Below are 13,594 nucleotides of genomic sequence, written 5' to 3' on the forward strand. Positions count from 1 at the left end.
CCATCCCAGTCTCAAATCTCTGGAAGACTGAAACAGGTTTCCCTCAAGAATTTCCCTGCATTTAGCGCCATCCTTCAATTCTGACCAGTTTCCCAGTCCCTGCCGATGAAAAACATCCCCACAGCATGATGCTGCCACCACCATGCTTCACTGTGGGGATGGTGTTCTCGGGGTGATGAGAGGTGTTGGGTTTGCGCCAGACATAGCGTTTTCCTAGATGGCCAAAAAGCTCAATTTTAGTCTCACCTGACCAGAGTACCTTCTTCCATATGTTTGGGGAAAAGTGGTCCTATGGACAGATACTCCAATCCCCGCTGTGGAGCTTTGCAGCTCCTTCAGGATTATCTTTGGTCTCTTTGTTGCCTCCTTGCCTGGTCCGTGAGTTTTGGTGGGCGGCCCTCTCTTGGCAGGTTTGTTGTGGTGCCATAATCTTTCCTTTTTTAAATAATGGATTTAATGGTGCTCCGTGGGATGTTCAAAGTTTCTGATATGTTTTTATAACCCAACCCTGATATGTACTTCTCCACAACTTTGTCCCTGACCTGTTTGGAGAGCTCCTTGATCTTCATGATGCTGCTTGTTTGGTGGTGCCCCTTGCTTAGTGGTGTTGCAGACTTTGGGGCCTTTCAGAACAGGTGTATATATACTGAGATCATGTGACACTTAGATTGCACACAGGTGGACTTTATTTAACTAATAATGTGACTTCTAAAGGTAATTGGTTGTACCAGATCTTATTTAGGGGCTTCATAGCAAAGGGGGTGAATACATATGCACGCACCACTTTTCCGTTATTTATTTTTTAGAATTTCTTTGAAACAAGTTAATTTTTTCATTTCACTTCACCAATTTGGACTATTTTGTATATGTCCATTACATGAAATCCAAATAAAAATCCATTGAAATTACAGGTTGTAATGCAACAAAATAGAAAAAACGCCAAGAGGGATGAATACTTTTGCAAGGCACTGTAAATAACAAATCTTGACAATGTAATCATTATCAAGACAATCCCAACTCGTGATATGATACAATGTAACACCAACTTTGCCGGTGTTTAGTGACGCTATTAGTGGTCACATGACTGCGAACCAATCGTATAATCGAAGATGTCTTTACTTAGTTAGAGGGCACAGTGATAGAATTTGAATCACTAGATATATTTGGGTAGATTTACTGACTGTCGCCATTGTGTGTCGTCTTGTGCTGAAGGGAAGATGAAGGTTATTATTCTGTTCACACTTTTGAACATCTGGTCAAATGTAGATTGCAAGTCTTGCTCATATTCTCCATCGCAGTGGTGTACCTCTTTGGCCTCGGCCATCGAATGTGGGGTAAGATAAGTTCACTTGACGAGTTTCTTGTCGTAATTAAATGTATGCAATATTTTGGTAACACACTGACTTAAACTGTGTGTTGTGGTTGTATCGCTGTAATTGGGTTACACGTTACAACGGGTGAGAACGTTGTTGGGCGAAATTGTCCCGAGGATATATTCGTAGCCTGTCTGTGTTTTGTTTTTGTGTGTTTTGATTGGTCAGGGGTAAATTATCTCCGATCACAACTGAGGAAGCAACGGGGCAATTCCTTGGTTACGGAATTATGGCAAGAGTTTTCACTTTAAAATACTAAACAAAAACCATTGATTTCAAAGTTTAACAAACCATACAACTTTTATGCACAATGACTCCTAACAATTTCCACAGAACATTTTACAAAAACACATTTACAGGAATAACTGTGCAGATAAAGTTTGGTAACAGAATAAAACTGTATCTTGTTCAAAGTATTAATTGTGCATAGAGTTGTATGGTTTTGTTAAACTTTGAAATCAATGGTTTTTGATTGGCATACATTTTAAAGTGAAAATTCAGAGTCTCAGCATAATTCCGTTACTGTGCCCAATTCTTACTTCAATAGAAGAGAATGACAAATGTGAAAAATAATATTAAAATAGAATATCAACACCCATAATTGTCTCTACAGATTCTGCTTCACATATCATATCTATACCATATTTAGGCATAACAATTCAACCATACTGTGTGTGTGTGTGTGTTTGTTAACTTGTGTGGCTTTACTGTAAAGGGAACAAAAATACACGGCACAAGAAACAGGTTCTCAGTCGAGTCTTTACTTTTATTGTGGCAGGTTCTGAAGCAGTGCCTGGAAGCCAATGCCACCAAGCCCAACACGCTGGGGCAGTCAGTTCAGGTGGAGCTGTATCTTGAGAGTCTGTGCCCAGCATGTCGCTTCTTCCTCACATCACAGCTCTTCCCCACATGGACCATGCTGCAGGACGCCATAAGTGTCACACTGGTGCCCTACGGAAATGCAGAAGTACGTACACTAGGCTAGAGACAACAACTCTCATCTCATGACTCTTGCTTTGATATTGGATATTACTTGGATGTTGTTATCAGTGAATGGAGTTGAGGAATGTTTAGTCAAAGTAATTTCTGTTTGTCTTACTACAGGAATCTTTTGATGGGAAGAAGTATCAGTTCACCTGCCAGCACGGTGAAGAAGAGTGTCTTGGCAACATGATCCAGGTGAGATTTTGGTAATGCTTTATTTTACATTCTACCAGGTAGTTATTTATTACTTATTAGAACAGTAATTACAGTTGAAGTCGGAGGTTTGCATACACTTAGGTTGGAGTCATTAACCCGTTTTTCAACCACTCCACAAATTTCTTGTTAACAAACTATAGTTTTGGCAAGTCGGTTAGGACATCTACTTTGTGCATGACACAAGTAATGTTTCCAACAATTGTTTATAATTCACTGTATCACAATTCCAGTGGGTCAGAAGTGTACATACACTAAGTTGGCTGTGCCTTTAAACAGCTTGGAAAATTCCAGAAAATTATGTCATGGCTTTAGAAGCTTCTGATAGGCTAATTGACATAATTTGAGTCAAGGCCTACATTCAAACTCAGTGCCTCTTTGCTTGACATCTTTGGAAAATCTAAAGAAATCAGCCAAGACCTCAGAAAAAAGATTGTAGACCTCCACAAGTCTGGTTCATCCTTGGGAGAAATTTCCAAACACCTGAAGGTACCACGTTCATCTGTACAAACAATAGTACGCAAGTATAAACACCATGGGACCACGCAGCCGTCATACCGCTCAGGAAGGAGACGCGTTCTGTCTCCTAGAGATGAACGTACTTTGGTGTGAAAAGTGCAAATCAATCCCAGAACAACAGCAAAGGACCTTGTGAAGATGCTGGAGGAAACAGGTACAAAAGTATCTATATCCACAGTAAAACGAGTCCTATATCGACATAACCTGAAAGGCCGCTCAGCAAAGAAGAAGCCACTGCTCCAAAACCGCCATTAAAAAAGCCAGACTACAGTTTGCAACTGCACATGGGGACAAAGATCGTACTTTTTGGAGAAATGTCCTCTGGTCTGATTAAACAAAAATAGAACTGTTTGGCCATAATGACCATCGTTATGTTTGGAGGAAAAATGGGGTTGCTTGCAAGCCGAAGAACACCATCCCAACCGTGAAGCACGGGGGTGGCAGCATCATGCTGTGGGGGTGCTTTGCTTCAGGAGGGACTGGTGCACTTCACAAAATAGATGGCATCATGAGGAAGGAAAATGATGTGGATATATTGAAGCAACATCTCAAGACATCAGTGTTATGACTTTTGATACAAGATTCTTAATGTTGGTAAACTCCTAAGCTGCATGTAGGAGAGAGGACAAGGACACGCCATGTGTTATAGAGGTCACTGGTGAGGGACAGAAGGTCTGCGTGCCAAGATAGATTGGGGACCACTTGTGATAATCTTAGAAGGTGTACGTGAGGGAATGGCCTGGCTAGGGGGATACAATACCAAGTATGGGGATGCTATTGTGGTAGATGAGTGACACTCAATGATGGTTGGCAGATAATATCAAGAAGCAGCTCGGAGAGCATTATATAAACTGAGAGATCTCGTATGGAAGTCATTTATATGATGAGAGGCTACGTCCGTACCGCCTGTCATTAAATCCATTATTGTAACCATTAAATAATGTCTGAATTAACTCTCCATCTGTGTCCCCTACTCTCTTGCATCATGAACTTCTCGATACCAGAAACTCATCATAACAGTCAGTCAGGAAGTTAAAGCTTGGTCGCAAATGGGTCTTCCAAATGGACAACCCCAAGCATACTTCCAAAGTTGTGGCAAAATGGCTTAAAGACAACAAAGTCAAAGTATTGGAGTGGCCATCACAAAGCCCTGACCTCAATCCTATAGAAAATGTGTGGGCAGAACTGAAAAAGCGTGTGCGAGCAAGGAGGCCTACAAAACTGACTCAGTTACACCAGCTCTGTCAGGAGGAATGGGCCAAAATTCACCCAACTTATTGTGGGAAGCTTGTGGAAGGCTACCCAAAACGTTTGACCCAAGTTAAAGGTGATGCCACCAAATACTAATTGAGTGTATGTAAACTTCTGACCCACTGGGAATGTGATGAAAGAAATAAAAGCTGAAATAAATCATTCGCTCTACTATTATTCTGACATTTCACATTCTTAAAATAAAGTGGTGATCCTAACTGACCTAAGACGGGGAATTTTTACTAGGACTATATGTCAGGAATTGTGAAAAACTGAGTTTAAATGTATTTGTCTAAGGTGTATGTAAAATTCCGACTTTAACTGTACCTACTAATTGCTTAGCAATTGCATTCATTGACACGTCACTAAAGTACCAGAAAGTATTCATTGTCACCATATAGTTTCTTAGTTACTACCATGTATGCACTCACTAACTGTAAGTTGCTCTGGATAAGAGCATCGGCTAAATGACTAAAATGTAAATACCAGGTAATACCAGCTTAAACTGGGCTGAAACATTATGCTTTTTTTCCCTCTCGCTCTCCTCAGACCTGCATATTGAATGCTACAGGAAGTAACGCGTTCCAGATAATCTACTGCATGGAGGCCTCCACTGATGTGGTTAAAGCAGGCGAGAAGGTGAATGACATACACAAAAAAAAAATGTATGCGCCCGAGTGGCGCAGTGGTCTAAGGCCACTAGAGATCCTGGTTTGAATCCAGGCTTTGTCGTAGCCGGCCACGACCGGGAGACCCATGGGGCGGCGCACAATTGGCCCAGCATCGTCCAGGGTAGGGGAGGGAATGGCCGGCAGGGATGTAGCTCAGTTGGTAGAGTATGGCGTTTGCAATGCCAGGGTTGTGGGTTCGATTCCCACGGGGGGCCAGTATGAAAAAAATTATGAATGTACTCACTAACTGTAAGTCGCTTTGGATAAAAGCGTCTGCTAAATGGCTTATTATTATTATTATTATTATTATTATTATTATTATTATTATATTAACTCTTACTGAATTAGAGGTTGATGCCTCTGGAATTTATACACTAAGTAGGTGAAGTTATGGAGATTGTACTCCTATAAGAGAGACGGTGAGAGAGACAGTTCCTCAGTTTAGGGTTCTTTAATGTTGATTGGAGATTAACATTGTTTCAATTCTGTGCCATGTCACTCAGCTTGGATTTTCCAATTAACTGACAATTTATCCATAGAAGATGTGGTCTGGAAATAATAAACATTAATACAATGGCATCAATACTAAGATAAAGCACATTCATTTAGCAATAACAAAACAAGATATACAGCTCTCATCTGTTATAATAATCCAATGACTGAAACGAAAATACAAGTAGCTAGCAACATCAGACTAACCAGCTAACAATGCCAGGTGAAAATGTAGCTAACAATGTTAGATACACTACCGTTCAAAAGTTTGGGGTCACTTAGAAATGTCCTTGTTTTCGAAAGAAAACCAATTTTTTTGTCCATTAAAATAACATCAAATTGATCCGAAATACAGTGTAGACATTGTTAATGTTGTAAATGGCTATTGTAGCTGGAAACGGCTGATTTTTAATGGAATATCTACATAGGCGTACAGAGGCCCATTATCAGCAACCATCAGTCCTGTGTTCCAATGTCACGTTGTGTTTGCTAATCCAAGTTTATCATTTTAAAAGGATAATTAGAAAACCCTTTCGCAATTATGTTAGCACAGCTGAAAACTGAGTATCTGGAGCATCAGCAATTGTGGGTTCGATTACATTCTCAAAATGGCCGGAAACAAATAACTTTCTTCTGAAACTCGTCATTCTATTTTTGTTCTGAGAAATGAAGGTTATTCCATGCGAGAAATTCCCAAGAAACTGAAGATCTCGTACAACGCTGTGTACTACTCCCTTCACAGAACAGTGCAAACTGGCTCTAACCAGAATAGAAAGAGGAGTGGGAGGCCCCGGTGCACAACTGAGCAAGAGGACAAATACATTACAGTGTCTAGTTTGCGAAACAGACGCCTCACAGGTCTTCAACTGGCAGCTTCATTAAATAGTACCAGCAAAACACCAGTCTCAATGTCAACAGTGAAGAGGCGACTCCGGGATGCTGACCTTCTAGGCAGAGTTGCAAAGAAAAAGCCATATCTCAGACTGGCCAATAAAAGATTAAGATGGGCAGACTGACGCGTTTCAGAAGAAAGTTATTTGTTTGGCCATTTTGAGCCTGTAATTGAACCCACAATTGCAGATGCTCCAGATACTCAACTAGTCTCAAGAAGGCCCTTTTTATTGCTTCTTTAATCAGCACAACAGTTTTCAGCTGTGTTAACATAATTGCAAAAGGTTTTGCTAAAAAAATGCTTTTCTTTTAGAAAACAAGGACATTTCTAAGTGACCCCAAACTTTTGAACGGTAGTGTAGCTAGCATAAAAACGAGATACATAATGCTGTAATAATGACAAATATTATTAAACTATTGACAACTATGTCAGTAAAACGGTGAAAACATATACAGTGAGGGGAAAAAAGTATTTGATCCCCTGCTGATTTTGTAGGTTTGCCCACTGACAAAGACATATAATATAAGACTATAATTTTAATGGTAGGGTTATTTGAACAGTGAGAGACAGAATAACAACAAAAAAATCCAGAAAAACACATGTCAAAAATGTTATAAATTGATTTGCATTTTAATGAGGGAAAAAAGTGTTTGACTCCCTCTCAATCAGAAAGATTTCTGGCTCCCAGGTGTCTTTTATACAGGTAACGAGCTGAGATTAGGAGCACACTCTTAAAGGGAGTGCTCCCAATCTCAGCTTGATACCTGTATAAAAGACACCTGTCCACAGAAGCAATCAATCAATCAGATTCCAAACTCTCCACCATGTCCAAGACCAAAGAGCTCTCCAAGGATGTCAGGGACAAGATTGTAGACCTACACAAGGCTGGAATGGGCTACAAGACCATCGCCAAGCAGCTTGGTGAGAAGGTGACAACAGTTGGTGCGATTATTCGCAAATGGAAGAAACACAAAGAACTGTCAATCTCCCTCGGCCTGGGGCTCCATGCAAGATCTCACCTCGTGGAGTTGCAATGATCATGAGAACAGTGAGGAATCAGCCCAGAACTACACAGGAGGATCTTGTCAATGATCTCAAGGCAGCTGGGACCATAGTCACCAAGAAAACAATTGGTAACACACTACGCCGTGAAGGACTGAAATCCTGCAACGCCCGCAAGGTCCCCCTGCTCAAGAAAGCACATATACAGGCCCGTCTGAAGTTTGCCAGTGAACATCTGAATGATTCAAAGGAGAACTGGGTGAAAGTGTTGTGGTCAGATGAGACCAAAATTGAGCTCTTTGGCATCAACTCAACTCGCCGTGTTTGGAGGAGGAGGAATGCTGCCTATGACCCCAAGAACACCATCCCAACCGTCAAACATGGAGGTGGAAACATTATGCTTTGGGGGTGTTTTTCTGCTAAGGGGACAGGACAACTTCACTGCATCAAAGGGACGATGTACGGGGCCATATATCATCAAATCTTGGGTGAGAACATCCTTCCCTCAGCCAGGGCATTGAAAATGGGTTGTGGATGGTTATTCCAGCATGACAATGACCCAAAACACACGGCCAAGGCAACAAAGAAGTGGCTCAAGAAGAGGCACATTAAGGTCCTGGAGTGGCCTAGCCAGTCTCCAGACCTTAATCCCATAGAAAATCTGTGGAGGGAGCTGAAGGTTTGAGTTGCCAAACGTCAGCCTGGAAACCTTAATGACTTGGAGAAGATCTGCAAAGAGGAGTGAAACAAAATCTCTCCTGAGATGTGTGCAAACCTGGTGGCCAACTACAAGAAACGTCTGACCTCTGTGATTGCCAACAAGGGTTTTGCCACCAAGTACTGGGGGCGGCAGGTAGCTTAGTGGGTAAGAGCGTTGTGCCAGTAACCGAAAGGTCGCTGGTTCTAATCCCCGAGCTGACTAGGTGAAAAATCTGTCGATGTGCCCTTAAGCAAGGCACTTAACCCTAATTGCTCCTGTAAGTCGCTCTGGATAAGAGCGTCTGCTAAATGACTAAAATGTAAATGTAAAATGTACTAAGTCATGTTTTGCTGAGGGGTCAAATACTTATTTCCCTCATTAAAATGCAAATCAATTTATAACATTTTTGACATGCGTTTTTCTGGATTTTGTTGTTGTTATTCTGTCTTTCACTGTTCAAATAAACATACCATTAACATTATAGACTGATCATGTCTTTGTCAGTGGGCAAACGTACAAAATCAGCAGGGGATCAAATACTTTTTTCCCTCACTGTACCTTACTTACAGTTTTGGTATTCACGCACAGTGATTAATAAATTGGTCAGAAAGGAAATAATGTCCAAAACTGAGATTTGTGTTCACAGCAGTAGGTGGCGCTTGGTAATGAAGTAAACACTCTGATAGCTGTGACATCATCACTGAGTTCTTAAAGGGACAATCTTTCTTACACTTACCTTCTCTCTCTCTACACAAAACCATGAAAAGAACCTACCTCAATATACAGCACTCCCTATTTCTATTCAAATACCCTTGAGAAATACGAACAAAAAGTTATAGAATGGAATTACTTTTTGTGCTTGATGATACTTGATGATATTCTCTGCTCACATACAGTGAGGGGAAAAAGTATTTGATCCCCTGCTGATTTTGTACGTTTGCCCACTGACAAAGAAATGATCAGTCTATAATTTTAATGGTAGGTTTATTTGAACTGTGAGAGACAGAATAACAACAAAAAAATCCAGAAAAACGCATGTCAAAAATGTTATAAATTGATTTGCATTTTAATGAGGGAAATAAGTATTTGACCCCCTCTCAATCAGAAAGATTTCTGGCTCCCAGGTGTCTTTTATACAGGTAATGAGCTGAGATTAGGAGCACACTCTTAAAGGGAGTGCTCCCAATCTCAGCTTGATACCTGTATAAAAGACACCTGTCCACAGAAGCAATCAATCAATCAGATTCCAAACTCTCCACCATGTCCAAGACCAAAGAGCTCTCCAAGGATGTCAGGGACAAGATTGTAGACCTACACAAGGCTGGAATGGGCTACAAGACCATCGCCAAGCAGCTTGGTGAGAAGGTGACAACAGTTGGTGCGATTATTCGCAAATGGAAGAAACACAAAGAACTGTCAATCTCCCTCGGCCTGGGGCTCCATGCAAGATCTCACCTCGTGGAGTTGCAATGATCATGAGAACAGTGAGGAATCAGCCCAGAACTACACAGGAGGATCTTGTCAACGATCTCAAGGCAGCTGGGACCATAGTCACCAAGAAAACAATTGTTAACACACTACGCCGTGAAGGACTGACATCCTGCAGTGCCCGCAAGGTCCCCCTGCTCAAGAAAGCACATATACAGGCCCGTCTGACATTTGCCAATGAACATCTGAATACTCTTTGGCATCAACTCAACTCGCCGTGTTTGGAGGAGGAGGAATGCTGCCTATGACCCCAAGAACACCATCCCTACCGTCAAACATGGAGGTGGAAACTTATGCTTAGCCAGTCTCCAGACCTTAATCCCATAGAAAATCTGTGGAGGGAGCTGAAGGTTCGAGTTGCCAAACGTCAGCCTCGAAACCTTAATGACTTGGAGAAGATCTGCAAAGAGGAGTGGGACAAAATCCCTCCTGAGATGTGTGCAAACCTGGTGGCCAACTACAAGAAACGTCTGACCTCTGTGATTGCAAACAAGGGTTTTGCCACCAAGTACTAAGTCATGTTTTGCAGAGGGGTCAAATACTTATTTCCCTCATTAAAATGTAAATCAATTTATAACATTTTTGAAATGCGTTTTTCTGGATTTTTTTGTTGTTGTTATTCTGTCTCTCACTGTTCAAATAAACCTACCATTAAAATTATACACTGATCATGTCTTTGTCAGTGGGCAAACGTACAAAATCAGCAGGGGATCAAATACTTTTTTCCCTCACTGTATGATAGCGTAAGGGTATATGGCTGGAGGGCAAGATTAGATATGACTGGGTGGCATTTTAAATATGAGGATACTTGGAAATAATGTTCTGACCACCTCTCCCCTTGACAGTGTGTGGAGCTCTATGACCCAAACACTAAGTGGGACAGCATCATGACCTGTGTGAAGGGAGACCTGGGGAATCAGCTGATGCATCAGAACGCAGTGAAGACTGGTGCCCTGAAGCCAGCCCACAACTATGTGCCTTGGATTGTCATAAATGGGGTAAGTTCACTGAGGCTAAATATTTGTGTTGCATGTGTCAGCATTGCATTTAATACTTTGTGTTAACTGTATTACTAACCACTACTAGTAAGGTATTTTACCACTCAACAAAGTGTATTGCCTCGATTGTTATAGTAATCTGGACACTGTTTTCAGGAGCACACAGAAGACCTTCAGGACAAAGCAATGTCTTCGCTCTTCTCTCTGATCTGCAGCATGTACAAGGTAAGTTTCTTCCTCCAAAATATATCCAATATTAACAGTATAATGTCCTATACATCTTTCCATTCTTCCTTCCTTGTTTCTATGCGTCTTTTTCCTGTCTATAGAAACCACCGACAAAGATCTAATGATTAGAATGAGTATAGAATAGCATTTGCAGATACTGTACCAAAGATGGTAAGTCAGTACCCAATGAAGTTGATATTTCTTGACGTCTTTCTCCATCCACCAACCTTTTCTGAGTCAAGATCACTTTCACAAAAAAGCAAGAGGAGATCTACCGGCCAGATTTGTTTGAAGCATGACTTAAACATTTTAACATTAACCTAATAAAAACAGTTCTGTAGGAATGAGGTTTGTGCTGTAGGCCTAATACATTATCACAGCATATTGGCTATATGCCTGGCCTGACAATATTGTTATTCTCAGACCTATTTATATTTCAAAACTCTAGCTTTGATAATAAAATAGATCAGTTGGTGTAGCACTTGCAAGGCACAGCTGAGCGTAAATTGAAATAATTGATGGTACCTGCAGCTGATGGTCATGGTGCTTTCACGACAACTGGGAACTCTGGGGGAAAAAGACGAGGTCAAATCATGACGTCAGTGATCTTCAGGTCGGAAAGCCGGCGCTCTAGGAATTCCGAGTTGGATTACCGTGCAAAACAATTTTTCCCAGTCGGATCTCTTTTTCCGAGTTCCCAGTTGTCTTGAATGCACTGAAGTCGGAATTTTGAGATTTACGAGTTCCCAGTTGTTTTGAACACAGCATTATTCTCAGTGGAGGGAGGGAGAGAGCAGCAGAGGGTCCGCCTCTCACGGTCCCTGCTCTCTCTTTCCTTTCCTCCGGTGAGACTGACCAGAGAGAGGGGACAGTCTTCCACCTGATGGCGAAACTCGAGTCGCACCGCATCTGCACAAATCCATGTTGTTCCTATGACCAGAGAAAGTAAAATATTCCTCGATATTAAAAAAGACACGAAGAGCTGCTAATAATAATAAAAACGCAGGGCTATCGATACACTTGGCTACTCATTCATTGCAGCTGCAATGCAAGTGGAAGTAGGGAGAAGCGCGTTTTGTAATAGTGTTGAATAAAAACTTAGACATGAACTCACTCATAAAAACAGCAGCTCTTTACTGTATTCTTTGACAGTCACTCTCTGGTCATGGTTTTGAAAGTTATTAAATCTCATGTAGGCTAGTTGACTATCAAACTTTGCTGTGGCCGTGGTCGTGGAAGCTGTAGGAACGGTGATCAGCGGTGATCAGCTATCCGATGGCCAGCGCAGTAGGCAACCTTGATTTAGCCACAGACCTCCTGGTCCACCGGGCAGGTGGAGTTCGTCTTTTCAGACAAATGAAATGGTTCATAATGGGAACACTTTGTCTACCCGGTACGTAGGGCTTCTGAATCAAGTGCACGTACCGACAACAGTGCAACACCAATAATATACATAAAGGACTGCAAGCCTTTATCGTTGGCTGTTCTACAGAAATGTTTGGTGATCGACTAGGAATGCCTTGAAGATCGACTGGATACTGACCACTGTACTAGAGTGTGCTGTAGGAATAAGAAAGATAGTCCTTTGATTTCTATACTCTGTCATATTCTCCTTTTAGGGGCCCAAGCCTGAAGCCTGTGGGGCGGCTCTGATGAAACGACACAGAAGTTACTGCCATGACGAGTAAAAAAAGGACATCATGTACTGTTTCATTGCTCAATGAATGAGCCTTTGGAATGAGCTGTGTGAAATAAGGTCTCTGATAGCAATGTATTTTTTATAAAGGGATGACGTTTCACTAGCCTGTATAAATGAATGGGGGGATGTAATAAATAACATATTAAAGTAAACTACTTTAAAAGGAGTCTGTCTTTATTAAATCTGTGTTTTATGTTGAATGTGATGGGTGTTTAGCCTATTAGATCAGATATTTCTTTTTTGACAGGCGCTGTGGTCAAATGGGGAAGAATACCTTTTTGAGTGAGTGCTCTTACAGTGAAAGGCTTTGTCGTGGTTGTCATGGTTCTGCATAGCTTCACTGAGTCTTGCCTAGGGGAGACAGCAGACAAACCAGTGACATATCGAGCCTCTTCCCTGGTGGTTTAATTGGACTGGCTTTGCTGTTCTTAGTGCTGCTGTTAAAGATACAAGTTCTCCCTTGTTATACTGCTGATTAAGGGTCATGTCCTTCAACATAATTTGGTCTGTCTATTGGAGCACGATGTACAAATGTAAGATCTTAAGTATGATGGCTACAAGATTTCACACTTTCTGATTTTCCTTTGGATGTAAGACTTATTTGTGCATTTCTTAATCAAGAACGGAATAATGAATAGCCTACTCGCAGACCTTACACACTGATCTAAGCTGAAGACAATCACGGACTACAATAGGAAAACCATCCACGTCGCGGACACCGACTTCTTGCTGCCAGACAAGCTAAACAAGTTATTTGCCCTCTTTGAGGTGTGGGGATCTATTTTCTTATAACTAGATGTGATGCCTAGTTTAGAAAGAATACATTAATGATTAAACATAATAGGTTTGTGCTGTACTGATATAGATTGTTTAACATAACAAGCTGTGATTAATGTGAGGAACTGTTAGGGGGTAGGCTGAGATAGGCTTGTGACTCACTCACACAAACACTGCCTCTTTGTTAAACCGCTCAAGGACAAAGTACTGCAACATGAAGAAGAAAACTATGTCTGAGGTTGCTGACTTTGTAAAGATAACAACTAATGCCTGGCAACAGTGACGCGCCAAGGGGCTGGGACCAGCC

At 41.4% G+C, this 13,594-nt stretch overlaps 1 protein-coding gene across 1 annotated transcript; it reads left to right on the forward strand.

Annotated features, from left to right (window-relative positions):
* The first annotated feature begins 1,091 nt into the window (after nt 1–1,091).
* Nucleotides 1,092–12,665, forward strand: LOC121580766 (gamma-interferon-inducible lysosomal thiol reductase). Its single transcript, XM_041895792.1, has 7 exons — nt 1,092–1,334; nt 2,152–2,340; nt 2,478–2,552; nt 4,890–4,979; nt 10,431–10,583; nt 10,740–10,808; nt 12,431–12,665. Exons 1-7 carry the CDS (start codon nt 1,218–1,220, stop codon nt 12,497–12,499), a joined length of 762 nt encoding a protein of 253 aa, XP_041751726.1. The 5' UTR covers nt 1,092–1,217; the 3' UTR covers nt 12,500–12,665.
* Nucleotides 12,666–13,594: the final 929 nt, after the last annotated feature.

Source organism: Coregonus clupeaformis, chromosome 14 (assembly GCF_020615455.1).
Source record: "Coregonus clupeaformis isolate EN_2021a chromosome 14, ASM2061545v1, whole genome shotgun sequence".
Lineage (NCBI taxonomy): Eukaryota > Metazoa > Chordata > Actinopteri > Salmoniformes > Salmonidae > Coregonus > Coregonus clupeaformis.